General features: G+C 43.4%; 1 protein-coding gene across 1 annotated transcript in view; it reads left to right on the top strand.

The window, feature by feature from the left end:
- The window catches only part of PNPLA7 (patatin like domain 7, lysophospholipase), a 113,643-nt gene that overhangs the window by 22,693 nt on the left and 68,958 nt on the right, over window positions 1-21,992 (top strand). The window contains exons 15-18 of the mRNA XM_088532172.1: window positions 732-809; window positions 1,741-1,946; window positions 7,390-7,521; window positions 8,734-8,857. Coding sequence (XP_088388298.1) covers window positions 732-809; window positions 1,741-1,946; window positions 7,390-7,521; window positions 8,734-8,857 — 540 coding nt within the window. The remainder of the gene's footprint in view (window positions 1-731; window positions 810-1,740; window positions 1,947-7,389; window positions 7,522-8,733; window positions 8,858-21,992) is intronic.

Raw genomic sequence — 21,992 nt, 5'->3', positions numbered from 1 at the left:
GGTAGGAGCTTTAGTATTTTCTTCTGCTGTCTGCCTCATGAGGATGGCTTTTCTTTTTAAAATCAGTTGATGTGCTCAGCCTGATAGTCCCTTAGCCTTGCTAGGGGTGAGGACCTAATTTCCAAACGGAGGGCAGATCCTTGGCTATCCTCCTTCCTAGGTGCTCTTAAAATTTAGGAGGCAAATGCCCACGATGCTGGGTGGTTCGTGTGTGTGCTGCTTGTTTTTGGAAAGCCTTTGGTCTATAGCTCATGTGAAAATCTGCTCCTTGTCACACAAATCTGTGCTGTGGACAAGAGAAGAACTGTGCTAAAGAAAATGTTGGATTTTCTTTCCTCTCCCCTTTTCCGCTCTCCCCCTCCTCTCCCCTTTTCCGCTCTCCCCCTCACTTTGTTTTTCATGACTTTAGAGACCTGAAATGTTGACTGAACTTTCATGGCACACGACATAGGATGGTCTCTGTTTATTATATACGTTTAGAGTCTAGACGGAATTGACCAATTTTGCTCAGGCAAAAGGTTAATATTTCCCTACACAGGAAGGAAAAGAAATACAAGAATTATGTACCACGTTTTAAAGAGATCTGCCTATCTTACAATGTTGTCTTTGTACTTGTAACATTGTCTTTGAATAATAATTTCATTTGCTTTGTCTGAACCCTTCTTCACATATCAGACCTGCTTGTGTGTACTGGTAAGTAAATTGTATTCCCCCTACTCCTTCTGATACAGGATCCTTTGCTGCTGAATGGTAAAGTGACACTGCATCAGGTTACTGCTGGGACTGTGGTATCAAGGCAGGGAGATCAGGTGAGTGTCATCTGAGTGTGAAGAGAGATAAGTGGTGTCTGTGTGGTGTGTGTGTGTGTGGTGTGGTTCCCCCCCCCCCCTTAATTTAACTGCCTATAAGGAATGTATCTTAACGAATATGTCCACCTGCTTTTCATGTATACTGAGATACTCAGCCTCTGCAAGATGCTATAGGATGTATTTCCACAGTGTAGCTAAATACTGCACAAAGGACCTCCTCCTTCTGTTGGCTTTTGTATCTTATGAGCTGATTTTTGTCCTCTGTTTTCCGTGCTGGAAGACACAACAGTTGTGCCATATCCATCTTCTCTATGCCACTCGTGCCTATGACTCCTCCCCATGTCCTAAGACATCTCTTTTCCAGACCAGCAAGTCTAGTCTTTGGAAAAACTTGTTCTAACCCACAAGACTCGCAGTATTATTAATGCAGTATTTTTTCCTTGTGCAATGGAAATCCAATGTTATTTGTTTATAGCAAAATATATTTTGATTATAGCCTAAGTGCACTTTTTTAGAACAGGATTCATTTATAATACTATGAGATAACCGGAAAAGCTTATGCAAAGCAGGTAAGGGCAGCTCCAATTACAATTTTACTGTAGTTTGCTGTAGTGCAGTATCCCTCATTGGTGCTACTCTGATTATCCCGTCATCTCTGCAGTTCTGTCCTTATTTTCTGAAGTCTTACAGTTGGAGCCTTTTGTTTGTTCAGAACCATGAGAAGAGAAACACGATTTTTCAGTGTTTTGTCTGCTTAGTTTTAAATATTCATAACCTGCTTTTAATAATTCACCATTGTGCTTTATTTTATTGCTTAATCATTTAAAGACTATGGAGACCTTTCTGGCAAACAGATTGGCTGTGATATCATGGTAATAACTGCTTTCAAAACAGTGGGGATTTTATTGAGCTCTGTCTGTGTCTTCTCCAGGATGTTAATGTTTGCTTTGTGATCTCGGGGATGCTCCATGTGTACCAGCGGAAGATTGACTCTGAGGAGGACACCTGTCTCTTCATCACCCATCCAGGAGAGCTTGTTGGCCAGCTGGCTGTGCTTACTGGGGAGCCGCTGATTTTCACCATCAAGGCCAATCGGGACTGCAGCTTCCTGTCTATTTCCAAGTCTCATTTCTATGAGTGAGTTTTGCCATGGGAATATTTATTTATTTTTATGACCTTTCTGAGCAAGAGTGGTGTAGCATTGCTGGGGTGCATCTCCTCACAAATGAGGTAACTTGCAGGAGGATTTTAAGCATCCAGATGAGCTGAAGTCACTTATAAATGATTTTATCTCCAGCAAGAGGTAATGCAATGAATGTGATAATACTGAAAAGACAATTGTCACTTTTTTTCCAGGTTTATAGAGCACTTAGCCCTGTGAGGACTGATTTATGGCCAACATCCATACACACAGTCATAATTTAAATAATAAAATGCTGGCTGGAACCCATGCTTAATTTAAGTGTGTTTTTTATTTTAAATTTTTTTGGTCAGGCCCTTTCTCTTAAACTCATTACTTGTTTTTACTGGAGAGCTTCCTCGGTTCTCCTTCCAGCCATAGTGGAGTTAATTGGTGAAGGCTGTTGTGATCCATTGGGAACAATCAGTCTTAATGGAACCACAGGTTTTTCACTCTAACAGCAGAGACTGAAGAAGAATAATGCCTCTTGGCGAGACGGATTCCTTTCTTGACCCTGTAATATGTCTTGTGACTTGCATCTTAAAGGGTGATATGTGTGTGGATATGGATTCAAAACCAAGACTCCAAATCAGCACCAGGAGAGTGACTGTGGCTAATCTCATTGTCCCCTACTAATGATTAATAATTTCGAATCCTTCCCTGATCTCTTCTAAGACTCAACAGTTATATTGGATAAGTCTCTCTAGCTTCTCTTCCTAGCAACATGTTTTGACATTTGTTTGAAATGTCCTACATAGTAGTAATTTCCAAGGATGTGTTTTCTAGTTCTCTATTAATTTGTATGTCCCTTCTCACTTTTTAGTTTTAAGTAGGTTTAACTGTCTGTTTGTTGTCAAGTCTACTGTAGAATAAGATTCTGCCTTTTTTTTTTTCTCCTCAAGAAATGGACTGTATTCTATTAAAAAATGAGCATGTTCTCTGCAGCGTTCTTGGTTGACCCTGTTCTTGCAGGACAATGTGGCAGATATCACCTCTCTGACTTTCTGGTAAATGCTCCCCTCTTGTGTAATTCTGTGCAATATCAGAAATGCTTCTTCTAAACTCCACCTCTATCCTCTACTCATTTTTGACTTTCAAGTTCACTTAATTGTTTCATCAAACCAGTTTTTCTTCTTTTTCTTGTAGAAAAACTTTGAAAACATGAGGTTTCTCCACCTCTAAGTTGGTTCTTTTTTGCTTCCAGCACTTTTAAAAAGAAAAACCTGCCGATAAAGCGAGAACTGTGTTATTTTCCACTGTTCTGTGTAATTCTGTGTGCCTAATCCTACAGCCTTAGGCTTTCTCCCTCACGCCCAATCTTGCAGGATTGTTATTTTGTTGTTGTTGTTGTTGTTGTTGTTCTTATCCTAATAACTGACCAGGAGAAAGTTGACCATAATCTCAGGAATACTGCAGAATTGCAATCTTCCTTGTCAAATTTATTATTGTTACTATTTTTTTCTTTGAGCTGCTCCAGAACAGTATGAAGATGATCCAGTTATTAATGAGGTGGCAAAACAGGAAGAATATGGTTACTGGTAGGCAAAAAAACACGTAATGGGAACAGCCGAGGGTTTGGAATTACATGCTGGATGTTGGCCAACACATTAAAACCTTTCGACTGAAACTTTTGGGCAGGAACCTTTTACATAGTACTAAAATGGCTAAATATCTGTAAATGTCGAGTGTAAGTATAGGGGTGACACAAGCTAATTATATAGTTTATACCTTAAATGCCTTGCTATTTTGCTGAGGCGATGCACTTGGTGTGCAGTGCCTATGCTGCAACTGTTGGTGTCTCCTGACGAATGGTGTAATCAAGTTGTCACCAAAATTCCTTGAGGGAGTGTGTCTGGATTCTGCAGTGCTGGGGAGCACGACTCTGCCACATTTTCTGCTTCAAAAAATTTCATGTTTTAGAATGGAATTGTGTGCGTCTGCTAGAGAAGCAGAAATGCTTTGATTTTATTTGGTATTGCCAGCCCCGCTGAGTATGGACTTACATTCACAAGAATATCTGCCTAAAACCCAGGCTGTTGTAGAAAGTGCTTTAGCTTCTCATAGCTATGTTTGGTTGGCTTTCGAATACAGAATCCTGAGGACACCTTCAAAACCAGTTTTCTGGAGGACAAGCTGCAGTTTTTGCTTTTCCCAGTGCCCTGCTTGTGCCTAGCAGAAGGGCAAACACCAAAATGCCCTAGTGAAAGGAAGGAAACAAAAGGCAAGAATGGGGAAGAAATCTGCTTTTTCTCTTTCTTCTTGTGCCTAAGGGTGGGTTTTTATCTTGCATGCTAACACACCTGTAAAGGCTGTGTGTGCAGTGAAATAGCAAGGAGCTCCAGACTGAATAAGAACACCCTGGTTCTAAGTTACATGTAGAATGCATATGTATTAAGGTACCTATCTTGAGGGAGGAAATGGAGTAAAAGGCTTCTGTTGATCACAGCAGAGAGCTTCATGGGAGTGCAGTAAAAAATAATGATCTAAACCATTCAAGAGTCTTCAGGGGATTTATCTAATGTGGAGTAGCTGAGACAGCGGTTGGACTCTGAGTGTAAGGGGGGGAAGTTGCTTGCTTGATTTAGTCTGTGGCTTTCCCAGCTTCTTCATCCTGTGCTCCAAATCCTGTTAATGTGTTAAAGTTTCCATGAGATAACATCATGGCTTATGTCCATAACATTTCTTAATGCGATGAGCTGAATGAAATCAAGGTGATCTGTAGGGATCCTGCGTAGGAGGTGCTGGAGGGCTTGGAAACCTAGGGGCAAGATGAAGGGCGCAGGAGAAGAGCTGCCTTCCTCTATTTTCAATGGCTGGATTGTAAATGATGCTATATGTAAAAGTAGATACTCACTTTGTGTAGTAGCACCTATGAGTGCAGGAATATGAGAGGGATGAGTTAATACGGAACAGGGACATACTCCAACAAGTCTACTTCCTTTCAAATTCAGGGATTTTGAGTGAAGAAACATTTAGATTTGTCACTGCAAAAAGTAGTAGTTTGAGGCACTGGGTAAAGGATAGTTGAGGGTAGTCAAGTGTGATGAACATGACAGACATGATGGCCTGCAGTGCCCTGGGGCTATGTTGAGAGGTGCTGTCGGTTCTGTGTCTCTGGATGCAGCTCTAGAATGAAGGAATGACAAAACTGATATTGTAGAAGCGGTAGGATGATTTCTGTGCCTGATGCAGACAGTAAAGAGCCTCCTGGTGGATCTGTTTTTGATATCATGCTCTCAATTTGTATATCGCTATTGAGGTATCCTTTAAATTCTACCAGGTTCCAGTGGTCCATGAAGAACTGCATTCCAGCCCGGGGACATACTCAGACACGGCTCTTTCAGTGCTGTTCTCTTGTGCTTTCTGCTCCTTAGGGTGAGAAGGATGAATAAGAAGCTCACAGGACTTGCATAGTGAAAATTCCCATGTAGGCATGGCCTCCTTAGTAGATTTCAGCTTCTAAGTAGAGTCTGACTTCTACACTGTAATCAAAAAACATACTGTATATTTATATTTTTTCTTTTTCATTTTTGCTTTAGGTTATCTTTGATTTAGATCTGTCATTTATATCATGCTTCACATGCTGGATCCACATACTTATCTGCTCCCTTCTTCCTGAATTGTGCCCTCTTGTGAACTACCTGCTCTATGGTAGTCAGCTGTGCCCCAGCCAGAACGCAGTTGCTTTTGATTTTGCCCAGGAGCAGGGGAGATACTTGCACTGAGAGGTTTTACTGTGGTGATATGAAAAATGATCCATTGCTTCACGTGGAATAGTATTCTACTGCAGGGAGAATGTGAGCACTTACATGAACAAAACTGATGGGATGCGGTGATCCTTGGGCTGTAAGGGATGAGAAGTGAGATCTTTCAGCAGCTGTCAGGTATCTGTGAGAATGATTTTCCTCATGTCTGGCAGTCGAAGTTTATAGGTTGCAATTATCACTGACAGCTGAAATCTGCAACAATCTCATCATTTCTTCCTTTTGGGAACACTACTGAATATTTTTATAGGTCTATAAAGATCTGTTAGTCTATAGACCTTCAAGCATCATCCAAAGGTTCTATATAAAGATCAGAAGTTTTATTAAAAGATATTTTGGTTCTTTATGACCTGTCATAGAATCATATAATCATTAAGGTTGGAAGGGACGTTTAGAGATGATCTAGTCCAACCCCCTTGCACATGCAGGGTCACCTAGAGCAAGTTACACAGGGCTGCGTGCAAGCGGGTTTTGAAGATCTCCAGGAAAGGAGACTCCACAACCTCTCTGGGCAGCCTGTTCCAGTGCTCTGTCACCCTCACTGTCAAGAAACTTTTCCTTAAATTCCTGTGGAACTTTTGGTGCTTCATTTTGTGGCCATTTCCTCTAGTTCTGTCTGTGGCCACCACTGAAAAGAGGCCAGCACCATCCTCCTCCCTCCCTCGAGTTACTTACAGACACTGCTCAGGTCCCTTCTCAGCCTTCTCTTCTCCAGGCTGAACAGGCCCACCTCCCTCAGCCTCTCCTCATAGGGCAGATGTTCCAGGCCCCTGATCATCCTTGTAGCCCTGTGTTGGACTCTCTCCAGCAGCTCCACATCCCTCTTGTACTGGGGAGCCCAGAACTGGACACAGTTCTCCAGATGTTGCCTCACCAGGGCTGAGTAGAGGGGCAGGCTCACCTCCCTCGACCTCGTGGAGATGCTCTTCTTAACACACCCCAGGATGGCATTGGCCTTTTTGGCCACAAGGGCACACTGCTGCCTCATGGTCACCTTGTCGTCCACCATGACACCCAGGTCTTTCTCTGCAGAGCTGCTCTCCAGAAGGTCGGTCCCCAGCCTGTACTGATGTCTGTGGTTATTCTGGGGCCATAAAAAATAAAAGTACCTTAATTTATTAGAGTTTTGGCCTGAAAAAATGTAGGTGAAACTGGTTGAATACGTGTTTGTCTGACAGACCAAGAGGTTTGGAAAGGCAGGGAGGGCTGGTCTTCAAGGCAATGCCAACATCTTCCTGAGAGTAAGAAACTCTGAAGGGGAGTTTTGGAGGGTGGTTCAAGTTCTGGCATGGCTCTCGTGCCTCCAGCTGCCCAGTTAAAGATAGGAAATGGTCCAAACGGCAAGTTGAGCAAGCATTCTACTTGTGTAGTCCTATTGCCAGTAGGACAGTGTTAGGTGGCCAGTGACATTTGATTTTTGGCTAGACAGGAAGGGTGGCCTCTTCATATTTTATTGTATTGCCATGCAGTGTGAAGGTCAATGTTGGAGAGTGCATGCATGAGCATATAATAATTGTTGAAGGTAAAGCATATTTAGCTGCTCAGCTGCATAGGTAACAGTTGCGTTGAGTTTTGGGGAAGCTGTTTGCATGTGCCTTTTCCTGCTGGAATAGCACTCTCGTGTTTAATCTCCTAGGATAATGCGGGAGCAGCCCAGTGTCGTTCTGGGGGTGGCCCACACTGTTGTAAAGCGAATGTCCTCGTTCGTCAGGCAGATTGACTTTGCCCTGGATTGGATGGAGGTTGAGGCTGGACGAGCCGTTTACAGGTGAGACGTAGACAAAATTCTCTGTTGAAAACATATGCTTTTAAAGCTAAGAATTGTGCTGCTTTTTGTGACAGGTGGAGTATAGCACTTCCTAGGCAGAATATACCAACCATTCCGTAGGGCTTCTCTGTCTACCTATTAAAGATTTTTCTGCAGTACCTTTCAACATCTCTTTAGTCTCTTGCCTACAGGTGGCATAAAAATTCTATTCCTCATACTGTACATTGTCTTGGTAAGCTTTTAAAGTTGCAGAAGTGGTAATTAAGAGACCAAACAGTTTTATGTTTCTGCATTACCAAGAGCATGAAGATTATTGTTCAAGGAGCTTTTCAGCTTTTATAAAATAAAAGGAAAAGCAAAACTGAAAGTAAATTCAACTGGACTTGTTCAGCAGTAACTTGCAAATGTGCACTGTTATCCTTGGTTATCTTTAAGTTCAAAGTATACTTGAACTTAGTTTTATGGACTTGGTACTAGGATGCATTTGAGTTATGATATTGTTGCAATCATGAGAGAGAAAAAGGTCTAATTTAGTACGCGTGCCATATAATAATTTTAGGGTGTGGTGTGTTTTTTAACTACTACTGCAGTTCTAATGGGAATCTTGGATTGTTTTGCACTAAAAAAGTCATGGTTGTTAAGTTCTTGTCAGCATCTTTTGGGATTCCTCATGCTAAGATTAACTCTAGGATCAGAGGGATTGCACTTGGTCTGTGTGCTGTGTTCCACTGGAAATCTGCATGCCAACCAGCACTATCATGCGGACTTTATATGGCAAAAACTTCCATTCAAGCTTAAGTTGTACACAGGAAAGGAATCCAGATCTTGAGCCACTTAGTGTGTTTTTTTTCTGTTCAGCCTGCAGAATTTTTCTACACTCCCATTTCAATCTTGCAGTGATAAAAGCTCCTGCTCTAAATAGTAACAAGCCTCTCTAGAAGATATTTACATTCTGGTCATCAGCTTCCACACCTAACACTAACCACTCGTTTAGCGTTCATACATTTAAAGATTAAATGTAATTCCAAGTTCCTTATTAACTGAAGCCTATTCAATTTCTTATTTGCATGTAATGTTTAACTCTTGATTAAACACTGCACTGTGGACTTTAAGAAAATAAGGAGAAGATGATGAACTTACTAAATGATTCGGGATGCATTTGCTGAGCAAAGATGCTTTATTAATGCTCATTATTGATGGCCCTTTCTGCAGGCAGGGTGATAAGTCAGACTGCACCTACATTGTGTTGAATGGTCGACTTCGCTCTGTCATACGGATGGATGATGGAAAAAAGCACCTGACTGGTGAATATGGCCGAGGAGACTTAATCGGAGTGGTAAGAGCAAATTTCACAACCTAAATATTCAGCTTAGAAGTTGACATTGGTTCCACACTGAATACTCAAAATGAGATTGTGAGATCCCTCTCTGATCAGGTGTAAGTCTTAGGGTAAGGACTTTCACAAGTTTAAAAGCTGTAAAGCCACTTTTAGCTGGGAACTTTAATAATAATGTGTGTAATGGATTATTAGAGTCTTTTCTAAGGAGAGGGGAAAAAAAGGCGGGTAGAGGTGGGGGGGTGGGAAACCCTCACACAATTAAACCAAAAAACCCAGTACAGTGTTCGTGTGTGTATGTTTTCTTCCTCCTTTTCTTTTGAGACATATAACCTGTACTGTGGCCTAAGTAGTGCTTTGAAGAGGTTTCGAAACACAGATTGTGTTTAGTCGATTGAGTTTAGCCTCTGTAGGCTCCTAGTCTGACTTGCTGCTCAAAGCAGAGCTAACCTGAAAGCAACATCTGGTTGCTTGGCAATTGTGCAGTTGACCTCATAAAAAATATTAGAGCAGCTCTTTATTTCAAATTGTAGTGTCTATCAGTGTTTAGTCTCTCCTATTCATTTTCTCACTTCTTAGACCTATTCGAACAACTGAAATTACAATTCTCTGTGATAAGCACGGGTGGTTTGTGTGGCTTTTATGTTTGAAATTAGAAGGCTTCTGAAATGCTGAGATTATTGTTCAGGCCCCTTTTTTCTTTCCAAGCTGCAAAGTAAATATTTAATGCATATCTTTTTATACACAGAAATTGTGTACCTCTGAATAAAGAAAGCACGACAGTTGGTATTAGTGGTACAGAATGAAATTCATCTTACAGAGAGACTAAGTAGAGAAAGGCGAAGTGCATGGCTAGAGAGCTGATTTGGGACTGGAAGCCTGCCAAAGGTGTTATTTGAGTGGCACGATCAGAAACTGAGCACTACTGATGCATAAGAAATTCTACAGCTTGCCCTCTCTGCATGGCCTGACCTCTTTCTCCCTCTGCAATAAGTAGTGCCACTTTTTGGTGTAACCTTCCACACTGGCTCAACTGTTATATGGCGAGAAGTGAGAGGTTGATTCCCTGGATAGGCTGGGATGTGTTTGCTGCAGTGGTACCAGGTTGGCTCGTAAGTTCCTGGGTACGGATACAAAAATATCGATTAAACTTTGTGTAAGCTATAAGTTACTTTTCTGGATCCATGTTATGACATGAATCATTTCAAGATTTTTGTGACTCTGCGGATGTCATCTACTCCTTCCTACCTGCAGCTCCCAGAGCCACTGACTCATGCTGCCATTTGTTGAACGAAACTTAATGGTCTGGCTGTCTTCCGAAAACATGGGGGAGGTTTTGTAAAGATTGCCAAGATTACTGTAACCATTCTTTACAGAGGGCATTAGTAAAATGACATTTTTCCTTTTAAAAAGATTTGTTTATTCTCATTGTGTAACATCTGTTATAAAATTTCAAAAGCCTGCTATAGTTTTGTTCCAGAAAGCAAAGTAAGTGGAGGTTTCTAGATGCTCGTGAGAACAAATTTATGGATAGTTTGGCCAAGCAGCGACACTCTCTTCAACCTCCTTCCAAAACCTCCTATGTTATTCTGCACTGACAACCCTAACTAAATATAAGAATTTGTAGTTAATCTATTTCTGTTTATTGTCTTTGTCTCAGTACTTTTAAAATGCTAGATATCATATGTGCAGGAGATGACTATCTGTCATCTCTGCTTTTGGAAGAGAAGTCCCGCATCATAAAGGATTTCAGGAGGCTTCATTAGCTTTTAAACCTATATGTGTGTTCCCAAGCCTAAGCTTATGGTTCAAACTGTTTTGTTCCTTAAACTGACTCATTGGCATCTGTTTCAGAGGTCTGTCAGTTCAGTGAGAGAAGAACAAATTAGAAACCCGAAAGTTTGCCTGCCTGGTGGTATTCTTGGAAAAGCCACCAAGCTCTAGGTATGCACACGTGGTACAGGGTGGCATCCAAGTGGGTTTTGAAGATCTCCAGAGAAGGAGACTTCACAGCCTCTCTGGGAAGCCTGTTCCAGGGCTCTGCCATCCTCACAGGAAAGAAATTCTTCCTCACATGGAGGTGGAACTGCCCGGGTTTCCACTTACACCCGTTACCCCTCCTCCTGTCACCTGCCACCACAGAGAAGAGTCTGGCCCCATTCTCCCTACATTCACCCCTCAGGTATTTGAACACATTGATCAAATCTTCTCTCAACCTTCTTTTTTCCAGACTGAACAGGCCCAGCTCATCGTATGAGTATTTCCTCATATGACAAATGCTCCAGTCCCTTAATCATCTTCATGGCTCTCTGCTGGACCCTCTCTAGAAGCTTAATATCCTTCTTGTACTGGGGAGCCCAGAACTGCGCCCAATACTCCAGGTGTGGCCTCACCAGAGCTGAGTAGAGGGGGAGGATCCCCTCCCTTGACCTTCTGGCAACGCTCGTGCTGTAGGTGACCCTGCATGTGCAGGGGCGTTGGACTAGATGATCTCTAGAGGTCCCTTCCAACCTTAACCATTCAGGGATTCTGTGTGAAAATGAATCTACTTGCCGAAAGCCTTTCTGGAGGGATGCTGCTGCTGCTGACCCTACGGACGGGCAGTGCTAGTCGTTGTATCGGTGGTTTTTAAGACTTCTCTGTGGGCCTTCCGTGTATTTTATTTACATACAGTGATGCCATTAAGTAATTCCCTCCCACTTGAAATACAGCTGACAATAGCATTATTGCCCATAGACTATAATTTACCCGTTTTGGATAAAATCTTTTAATTTGCTGGTGTCATTTTCCACCAATGTGCTTATGAACATTGCACCTTGTTTTTCACCACTTTATATTCTTATGTGACATAAGAAGTTGAGAGCTAGCCTCATTCCCACCACATGCAAAAATCCCCCTGAGGAAATAACAAATGTGTTGATAAAATGGATTCTCTTTGTTGTTGAAAATACTATACTAGCTGCTCTTTATTTTTCTTCAAGTTGTTGTTGGCCCAGACTTTGACACTTAGGGTCATCCTTAGCACAGCTGATGAAGCTGGGGAGCAAAGCAGGTTCTTCCAGACGGGAAGCATCCAGATGGGATGCTCTTGCAGAAAGATGTTCTACCAAAAAGCTCCTTACAAGCTACCCCCTTCCCTCAGATGTCTGGATGGAGTAGAACCTTCTTGGTTACTGGATTTTTTTTATTTCGGTCAAGCCTGAGATTGTCTTAAGAGGCTTCCTGAGCTAAGGTTGCAGTGATTGAGACTAATTAATACCTTGCAGTTCTTAGGGGAGTCAGTGACATTACTTTTAAAAGCTATTAGGTTTATTTAGTTTAGAATTGGACTTACTTGTGGCTACTGGCTTCAGAAAATCGTTGCCCGCAATGTCTTACTGGCAAAGCAATTGGCTTTCAAAAATGCCTGATTGGCAAAATTGCAAAAATGCTTTGGTTCCTTGAGGATCCTTTTTATTGAACTGGAATGCCTCTTATTAATAGGGCTTAATACCTAGTCATTTTTGGAAACTGCATAGCAAAATGGGTGCAGAAAAGCATTTGTACAATAGCCCTCTGTTCCAATGCATGGCAGCACAAGCGCCAAGTTAAGGGGGGAAAAAACACCCTGATAGGGCCAGCACTGCAGCAGACAGCTTCTGCTGTGCAAGAAATCAAACTGTAATGGATATTATGCATAGTTTGAGTCATTAAGCTATTCATCTCGTTAATGTTAACATGATTAAATGTGCATGGCTTTTTTTTCCCTCTCTGAAAATGTGAAGACCAAGAGTAATCTGTAAATGGCTTCGAATTTCTTAGGGGGTTCAGAGCGTTGTCCTTCTGAAACGTAATACGGACTCTCAGAAAACCTTTAATGGTCAAAGAAGCCTCAAAGGCAACATTAGTATCAGGGTAATAGCCATCAGGCTTTTGCTTTCTATCAGTGCTAGTGTTATCATAAACCTCTTCTGAAAGTAGCAGTATCGCTGCTCCTGCCAACATCACAAAAATGGGGCAAATTATATTCTGTAAAGGCTGGCTTACATCGTGGGGCACTTTTTTTCTTTCTTTTTTTTTTTTTTTTTTTTTCTCTCAAAGCATTTTGACCTTTCTGCACATTATCTACATAGATTTTTTTTCCCGAAGGCAAACTCTTCTGCTGATAAAGCTTCTAGTTGCTCAAAACTGCTTTCAGGTTAATTCAGGCTAGGCCACCTCTGAGCAGCCCCGTGTGTGCAGTTCTATCTATGGAAAGATGAGGGGGAGGAGGTCCAAGAGCCTCCTTGGCGTGAGCAGGAGGCTGGAGAAGTGGTGCTGGAGGGAGGTGTTTCTCTCTCTGTTTCTCCTCAACCTGCCTCAGTAATGCATTGCTAAAAACTATTATTTGCTTAGCATCTTAGGTGTGAATCTGTAAACATGAGATGATGGTATTTAGCGGCTGAGAAGTGACATAGAGGGAGAGCTGAGAAAAAGCAGTGACATTTGCACAGCTGAGCTGGTGTTAGACTGAAACTAGGAACCCATGTCCTGGTTTCTAGGCCTGTGCTCCATGGTCGTGGCTGTGAGTCCTCGACTCTGGCTTTCTGTACCTCTGTTTCCTAGGGACCTCTTCACTCATGCCTCTGAGCTGTTGAACACTGCATGTTTTTCAAATTCCTTTGTGACAAGTATGGTTTGCCCCCAAATTTTACTAGGTGATAAAAGCAAAATAACATTTGTAAATGAGAATTACTGTCCTGTAGGTTAGAAGTTTTGTTGCTGGCTAGCAAAACCACAAATGTCAGTTTTAATAAGTTCTCATATTAATTTCTTTGGTGTTCATATTATGAAGTCACTTGGCTTTGTTTGCCACATGGAAAACAGCAGAGAGATTTATCTCCTTAGCCAAATGCACTTTGGGGAGTACTAGGATCTTTGGCTCGTGATAGAAACTGTGACCTGCTGAGTTTCAGATGGGTGATTTCTGTCAACATGTTCCTTAAACTGTTTTGTCTCCCTCCTTCCAGCTAAATTTCCTGCTGATAAAACAGATGCAATTTTTCTTTTTGACAAGTGCTGTTAACAAAGAGATCTGGTGTCGATGTTTTTAATGTGGAGAAACACCTGACACGGTGCAAATGGGAAGGCAGGTGAATTTTGCTCAGCAAAAAGGGGGAATAAGGTGGCTTGTGTTCCGGGGGGTTAGGTATTTGGCAGTCGTGTAGTGTGAAGCTGAGTGAAAGACCATTGGATCTCTGTTCTTTGGAAGGTCTTCCACCAAGTCACCACGATCTGGTACTTGTATCACTGAAATTCAAGTATAATTTCAGCATAACACGAGTGTGATATGCCTCTCAGTGGCATTGCACTTGTAGGTGCTCTTCAAACAACTTGGAGGGATGTAAAGTGTGTGTGTATTTATATAATTTATATTATTTCTGTGGGTATGTATGTATATTTTTTAGTATGATTTGATGGACTGTACTTTTTGGATGAGGGGTGCAACTTCCCATCTTTTCAAAAGCCATGTGTAAATAAGGACTGAGCTTAAGCACACTAGATAGGGCTGTTATTAATTCTCTTCCCCCAGCTGAAACCTTTCCCTCCTCAGTCCTTTAGTTACATTCACTGCTGCAAAAGCCCTGTTTGCACTGTTACAAAATGGAGCAATGGAGAGCTAGTGGTGTGACTCCCACTGCCTTCATACAAAAGGTTGCAAGCCTGCTCTTGCTTTTCTATATGTATGCATATATACATATTTACTTATATATACAGTATAATTTGTATCTATGCACATATTTTGAGAAGAGTAATGTTCGGATTCTTTGCTGTGCAGGGCTCGAATGCCAGCTGTCCTCAACCAAAGGGTTAATGTGGCACGCGAGAGCCTGCAGAAGAGGGCGGCTCAAGCCATGGTCACTGCGGCCACCCACTGGCAGGGCTCCCGAGCCCCAGCAATCTGCGGCCTCTCGGGTTGCTCAGCCCACTCATTTCGCTGCTTCTAGCAGCGTCTCCTGTCTTTGCCCTCTCTAATACAAACAAGTTAATGTGTCGCATCCTTCTTAACCGATGACTGCAGAAAACATATTTGAGATTAATGTAGTGTCTGTTTGCGGCTTCAGCTCAGATGAGTTGAAGTCTCAGAGCTACGTGCTTAAACCAGGGAAAAAACCTGTTCTGTGAAATGTTTGTTGCCCTTCATGCACCATGGATAATGTTACACTGCCTGCAGTCTGCACTTGCAGCTTCATCCTCTGTCCTAGGCTAGCAAAAACACTGCTGTGAAAGGTGTGCATGGGACATTGGTCTGCCTGAACCATCACAGTACTTGTGTTGGGGATGGAGATGTGAGACAGGTACCACAGCATCTATCTGGCTTGCTGTCCTCTTCTCCTTGAGCCTCATAAACCAACAGTAGATGTCAGTGTTGTTATTTCTTCTTCTGCGTTACCTGGAACATCTCCTTTCTTTGTGGTGAACTTTATCCTTGTCCCTTGTGTCTCCTGCTATCTCTTCGTGGACTTCCCGTTTCTGTCAGGCACCGCTTGTGTGGAACCGCTGGGCTGGCTCATGTTTTGGAGCATAGGATGCACTGTTAACCCATGGACCTCTGGGCCATTCGCATGCTCAGCTCAGACTTGAGGTGGGTTGAGCAGAGCTATTTGCATGTGGAGCTGCGCTGTGTTCGCGCTGAGAAGTGTGTCCAAAACGCTATACACCCCTCTATGAGAGAGACTTGTTTTAGGTTGCTAATTCTTGCTCAAGGGACATTGAGTGAACGTGAAAATTTAAAGGCTGCACGTATCGACCTACTCTGTGGGCAGTAATTGTGGCTTCTGCAGATAGGGTTTTGCTAAGAGGAAGAGTCTAAGTTATATAACTTAATCCTTGGTCTCCTAACCTCCTTCCTGAGTTATTTTTCCAACTAATCTTTTCATTTCAGTGCCTGCTGCTCCCTTGTACAGTATTGTGTCTGGAGGGTAGCAGTGCGAGGGCTTAAATGTGATGCATCCTTGCTGTATAAAGATTACTGCTTTTTATTTGCTAGTAGCTGGGAGAAAATTGGTAAGGTTTGTTGTGAGAGAAGACTCCCAGGGTGGAATAGGAGCTATGAAAGAGGAGAAAGTAGATTCAGTATATTCTGAAAATAAATGAGAAGAGTGTAAGGGAGCATCTGGGAAGAGCCACATTGCTTATGAACATGCTGCTGCTGGAAGGCTGGGAGAGAAGTGTTATCTGTTGACTTGGAATGCTGACCAATGCAGGAGCCGTGTACCACTGCTCTAGGCAGGCTTGAAAGTTCACTCAAAAAGGAGTAATCTACACCAGAACTGTATTTTTGGAATTACTTGCACTTTGCACCTTGGTTGTGAGAGTACTTGCCCAATAAAGTACTAAAGGGAGGCTGGACTTGTGTGGAGAAGTGATTTCTTTTGTGGGCCAGCTGAGGATAGACTAGTCCCTGTGTTGGTCAGTTAAGTCCGTGAGGGCTCGAAAATGCTTAAGGCTAAACACAAGAATAGCTGCTCTCACTTTGTAGTTAGGGTTGTGCCATCAAACATGTGTTTTGTCACTGTTTAATACTAAACTAAGGAAAGAAAAACCTGTCAGGATTAACTGAGAGGGGCAGTACTAAGAGCCCAAATCTTTTGATAGGATTTTTATTTCCTTTTTGTTAAGGTCAAGAATAACAGACCTGCAGCAGGGAAGGAAGAAACGAGACCTACGGTAATATTTATAACCAAGTACAAGGAGTGCAGAATATATAACGCTCAAATTTTATACGGTCCTTTGTGTGAGTTTATTAATAGTATTTGCACCATTGCTTCATGTAGCCCTCACGGAAGATTCAGTAGTTGTAGATGAAAGTCAAGGCAATGGAGGACAGATGGACTTTTGAGGACATGATAGAGAAAGGAGAAAGATGAGAAGTTGTTGGCACTTGTCATAAAAGAGGAACCGAAGGGCAGAACTGGTTCCTGAGACAGGTGACCAGTGATGGAAATGCGGCTGCTGGATGGGCTGGATGGATTTGGAGGCCAACTGGCAAGGAGGAAAGAGCGAGTGTTGTGAGAGAACCGAGGGCCAGAGGCGGGCTGTTTTGCCACCCGCAAGCTGTCACGATGACTTGAGGTTGAAAAGAACCCTGACAGCAGTAGGAAAGAGGCCACCCTTTTGTCCTAGAGTAAACGCCACAGCTGTGTTCAGGCTGCCATGAGTGAATAAAGATTATGGTAGTCTGGGAAGGAGCTCAGGCAGCCATGGGTGGTTTTCATTTATTGATGTACTCAGTGGTTTTGGTCTAATTTCCTCCTCCTTTAGGGTCAAATTGGATAAGACTTGGAAGATGATAATGCTATTATCTCCTGAAACATTTGTTACCGTTATGGAGATGGCTTAGCCATGTTTGGCTGCTGTAGACTTGGAAGAGCCAAGTTTTGTGCTATTTAGAAAGCTGGGAAAAAAAAAGCTTCACTGGGCCGAGGAGATTGAAATTAAAGATTGAAATTACTTTAAGTGAAGGAAAACATTGCATGAAAGTTGTTTGCAAAAGAAAAATCAGAATAAATACCACTTGAAACAAGTTTTTTGCACCTTTTTCTTTTCTGTATTTAATCTTTATAGTTTCCTAGCAAGGAGAGCTATTTTTCGATGGTTAGAGTCTCTTTGCTTTCCCAAGGAAATGGGAAGAGCCATAGGACTATTCGATTTGTCAGATTTTTTTTCATGTTGAAAGTGTAAAACTACTACAAAATAAAAAAAAAAAAAAAAGCTTTTCTTTTTTTAACCAGAGCATAAAGAATGGGAAAAAGTGAGAGTGTAGTGAAGGCTGAGAATAATCCTACAGATGGTCCAAATATCAAATGAGAAATCTTATTTCCAAGGATGAAGAAGAATTATACAAATAGTTATAGAAGTAGTTCATGGTTGCTGCGTATAGTGATCCAAGAGGAAAGGAGAACACAAGTGTGCAGGTATGAGGTGTGTGTGACCCAGGTGTTCCCCAGAGTACGAAAATGTCACAGCTAATGGTGAGACTTGTCCTGAATGTGCATGTAAAAGCAGTACAAGATCCATGCCCTACAGTTTGGGAATTGCAGGTGGTGAAGTCCCTCCAGCTGCTGGGCTGCCAGTACTGAAAGTGCTGCAGGGGCCACGTGCTCTGGGGCTCCGAAGGGCTCTCTATAACAGAGATTTAGGAAAAATCTCTACCTCTCCCTCTGTACTGCCCAGGACTAGGCACCACTCACATAGAACTGTCAAATTCACAATTTGAAATAAAAATAAATGAAAGAAATCTTGGAGGCTTTGCTATAAAGGTAAATTTTTATTCCCTTTTCTACAAAGCTCTTCTTTCCTTGCAAGTCCTTTAGGGCACAGTTTTATTTCCTTGCATATAACAAAAGAGCAGAACACTTTGAGTGTTTTTTTTTTCTTTATACAAATTAAACCTCACCAGGTGATAAGGGCCTGAGAAGAAAGGGATCTAGTTCAGCAACTGAAACATTTCAACCTGATTTAAGGGTAAGGAAGTTAAATTACAGCTCCAAAAACGGGGATTAAAAGATCCTAACAGGAGATGGAGATAAGTGACCACCTGGGGAACCCAAAGAAGGCTTTGTAAATTTATTGGGTGGCAGTCATGCATGACTGCCCCTGCCCCCCCACCCCTTTATGATCTATATATTTAATTTAAATGTCATCTGTACCTGGGGCCATGTTGGACACTGCCACGCTGCATTTTATCACAGAATCATAGAATCCTTAAGGTTGGAAGGGACCTTTAGAGGTCATCTAGTCCAACCCCCTGCACGTGCAGGGTCACCTAGAGCATGTGGCACGCGGCTGCGTTCAAGTGGATTTTGAAGATCTCCTGAGGAGGAGACTCCACAACCTCTCTGGGCAGCCTGTTCCAGTGCTCTGTCACCCTCACTGTTAAGAAATTTTTTCTTAAGTTCCTGTGGAACTTTTGATGCTTCATTTTGTGGCCGTTTCCTCTAGTTCTGTCTGTGGCCACCACTGAAAAGAGGCCAGCACCATCCTCCTCACTGCCCTCCCTTAAGGTATTTATAGACACTGATCAGGTCCACATCCCTCTTGTACTGTAGAGCGCAGAGCTGGACACAGTTCCCCAGATGTGGCCTCACCAGGGCTGAGCAGAGGGTCAGGCTCACCTCCCTCAACCTGCTGGAGACACTCTTCTTAACGTACCTCAGGATCCCATTGGCCTTCTTGGCTACGAGGGTACACTGCTGCCTCATGGTCCCCTTGTCCTCCACCATGATGCCCAGGTCCCTCTCTGCAGAGCTGCTCTCCAGAGGTTGGTCTCCAGCCTGTACTGGTGTCTGGGGTTATTCCTCCCCAGGAGCTGGACCTTGCACTTGGCCTTGTTGAATTTCATGAGGTTTTTCACCGCCCAGTTGTCCAGTGTGTCCAGGTCCCTCTGGATGGCAGCGCAGCCCTCTGGGAGGAGCAGCTGATACCCCAGTTTGGTATCATCAGCAAATTTGCTGAGGCTGTGCTCCACCCCTTCATCCAAGTTACTGATGAATAAATTGAGCAGGACTGGACTGAGGACTGAGCCCTGGGGCACCCCGCTAGCTACAGGCCTCCAAATAGACTCTGCACCGCTGATCACCACCCTCTGAGCTCTGCCATCCAGCCAGTTCCTAATCCACCTCACTGTGCACTCATCTATCCCATATTTCCAGAGCTTGCCCAGGAGGATGTTGTGAGGGACGGTGTCAAAAGCCTTGGTGAAGTCGAGATAGATGACATCCACCACTCTCCCCTCATCTATCCAGCTGGTCATTCCATCATAGAAGGCTATCAGGTTAGTCGAGCATGATTTCCCCTTGGTGAATCCATGCTGACTACTCTTGAGCACCTTCTTGTCCTCCGCGTGCCTGGAGACAATGGCCAGTATGAGCCTTTCCATCACTTTTCTGGGGATGGAGTTGAGGCTGACAGGCCTGTAGTTGCCTGGGTCCTCTTCCTTGCCTTTTTTGAAGACTGGTGTGACATAAGCAAGAAGGGGCAAGGGGAGTGTCACAGACAGAGCAATCAGTACCATGCAGCCAAAGTCAGACAGCATCCAGTATGGTAGTGGGGAAGTGAGGATAGGATATGGTTAGAGAAGGTCCTCTTTCACCCCTCCTGGAAAACCTGCAGGCTCCATTACTTCCTTGAAATGCCTGTACACCAATGCATGAAGCATGGGGAATAAGCAGGACGAACTGGAGATCTGTGTGCGGTCCCAGCGTCATGATCTTGTTGCAATCATGGAGACACAGTGGGACAGCTCACATGACTGGAACGCTGTCATGGAAGGCTATGTGCTTGTTAGGAAGGACAGGCCGGGAAGGTGAAGTGCTCGAGTTGCTCTTCATGTGAGACAGCAATGGGAGTGCATGGAGCTCGGCCTGAGGGGTGGGTGATGAGCGAGTTGAGAGCTTGTGGGTAAGGGTTAAAGGGCAGGCTAATGTGGGAGACACTGTGGTGAGTGTCTGCTACAGGCCACCTGACCAGGATAAGGAAGTTGATGAGGCCTTCTATAGTCAGCTGGATGTTGCCTCACGGTCACAGGCCCTGGTTCTCATGGGGGACTTCAACTACCCCGACATCAACTGGAAGGACAACACAGCCAGGCACAAACAATCCTGGAAGTTCCTGCAGAGTGTTGATAATTTTTTGACGCAGGTTGTGGAGGAGCTGACGAGGAGAGGTGGGCTACTGGACCTCGTGCTAACAAATAGAGAGGGACCATGAGTTGGTGGAGTTCAGGATCCAACAAGGAGAAGGCAGGCCTGTAAGTAGCCTTGCAACCATGGACTTCAGGAGGGCCAACTTTAGCCTCTTCGGAGACCTCCTCGGAAGAATCCCATGGGCTAGAGCCCTAGAAGGAAGGGGGGCCCAAGAGAGCTGGTTAGTTTTCAAGTGGCACTTACTCCACGCCCATCAACAGTGCATCCCTGTGTGTAAGAAGTCAGGCAGAGGGGGCAGGAGACCTGCGTGGATGAGCAGGGAGCTTGTGGCAATGCTCAAGCAGAAGAAGGCGGTATAAAGAATGTGGAAAAAAGGACAGGCCCCCGGGAGAAATACAGGAACGTTGTCAGGGAATGCAGAGATGCAACAAGGAAAGCTAAGGCATGTCTGGAACGCAATCTGGCAAGGAATGTTAAAAATAACAAGAAAAACAGTTTCAAATATATTAAGAGCAAAAGGAAGATCGGGGCAAACGTGGGTCAGCTGGTGAACGGGATGGATACCCTGGTTACGAATAACACAGAAAAAGCAGAGTTGCTGAAGGCTTTCTTTGCTTTGGTGTTTACCAAGGGCAGCCCTTTAGAGCCCCAGGCCCTAGGGACAAGAGAAGAAGCCTGGAGAGAGGAAGACTTGCCCTGGGTAGAGGAAGATTGGCTCAGAGAGCACCTAAGGAAACTCAGTAAATGTCATTGCATAATAAAACATCACTGGCACGTCTTGCAAAATGACGTTTACCTATGCAGTTTTTCATGGATAACAGTTGGTATTTATACAATCCCTTTAGTACTGGCTGTTGGAAGGAGTTTAATATTAGCCATGTTCTGGACCAATAGCAGGTTTTTGAGACCGAGCTGCTCTGGCTAGCTGAACTGGACACTTTGTCCCCAGGTAGCTTTCCAGGCATCCCCGCTTGTTGCAAGTGGCCTTGTAGAGCTGTGTGCCTCTTCATTTTCTTCCCCTATGGGCAGAACTCCATGCCTGGGGAGTTGGCACAGCCTAGTCAATACACAATATGTGATATTTTATTTGCCTGGGCTCTAGCTTTCCAATGAGAGCATTACTTTTGGTTACACCAAGTTCCACCACAAACTTTTGGACATGTTACACTTAAAAATTGCAATGTATGGATTTAAACTCCAGTAAACATTGCATATTGATAAAACTTGCAAAATTGTGCAGCAGGCTGTTACTATCCAGTTAAAGGGTGGAGCTCATGCCTGAGTTCCAGGTAATGCCATCTTGCCTGGCGGACCATCTCATTAGGCATTTGGAGATATCTCACTAGGGAATTTGTTTTCTGCATTTCAGAACAAAATGAAAACCCGAATGGCTTCAGACATCTCCAGAAAATGCAATGGGGGATTCCAGAGTGCTTTAGCAAAACAACTGCAGTTTGCAGCATGGTGCT

This window comes from Tinamus guttatus, unplaced genomic scaffold, assembly GCF_059628265.1.
Source record: "Tinamus guttatus ecotype Peru unplaced genomic scaffold, ASM5962826v1 Tinamus_guttatus_pri_ptg000457l, whole genome shotgun sequence".
Lineage (NCBI taxonomy): Eukaryota > Metazoa > Chordata > Aves > Tinamiformes > Tinamidae > Tinamus > Tinamus guttatus.
The sequence above is the reverse complement of the archived record's forward strand: the minus strand, read 5'-3'. Positions and strand labels throughout refer to the sequence as shown.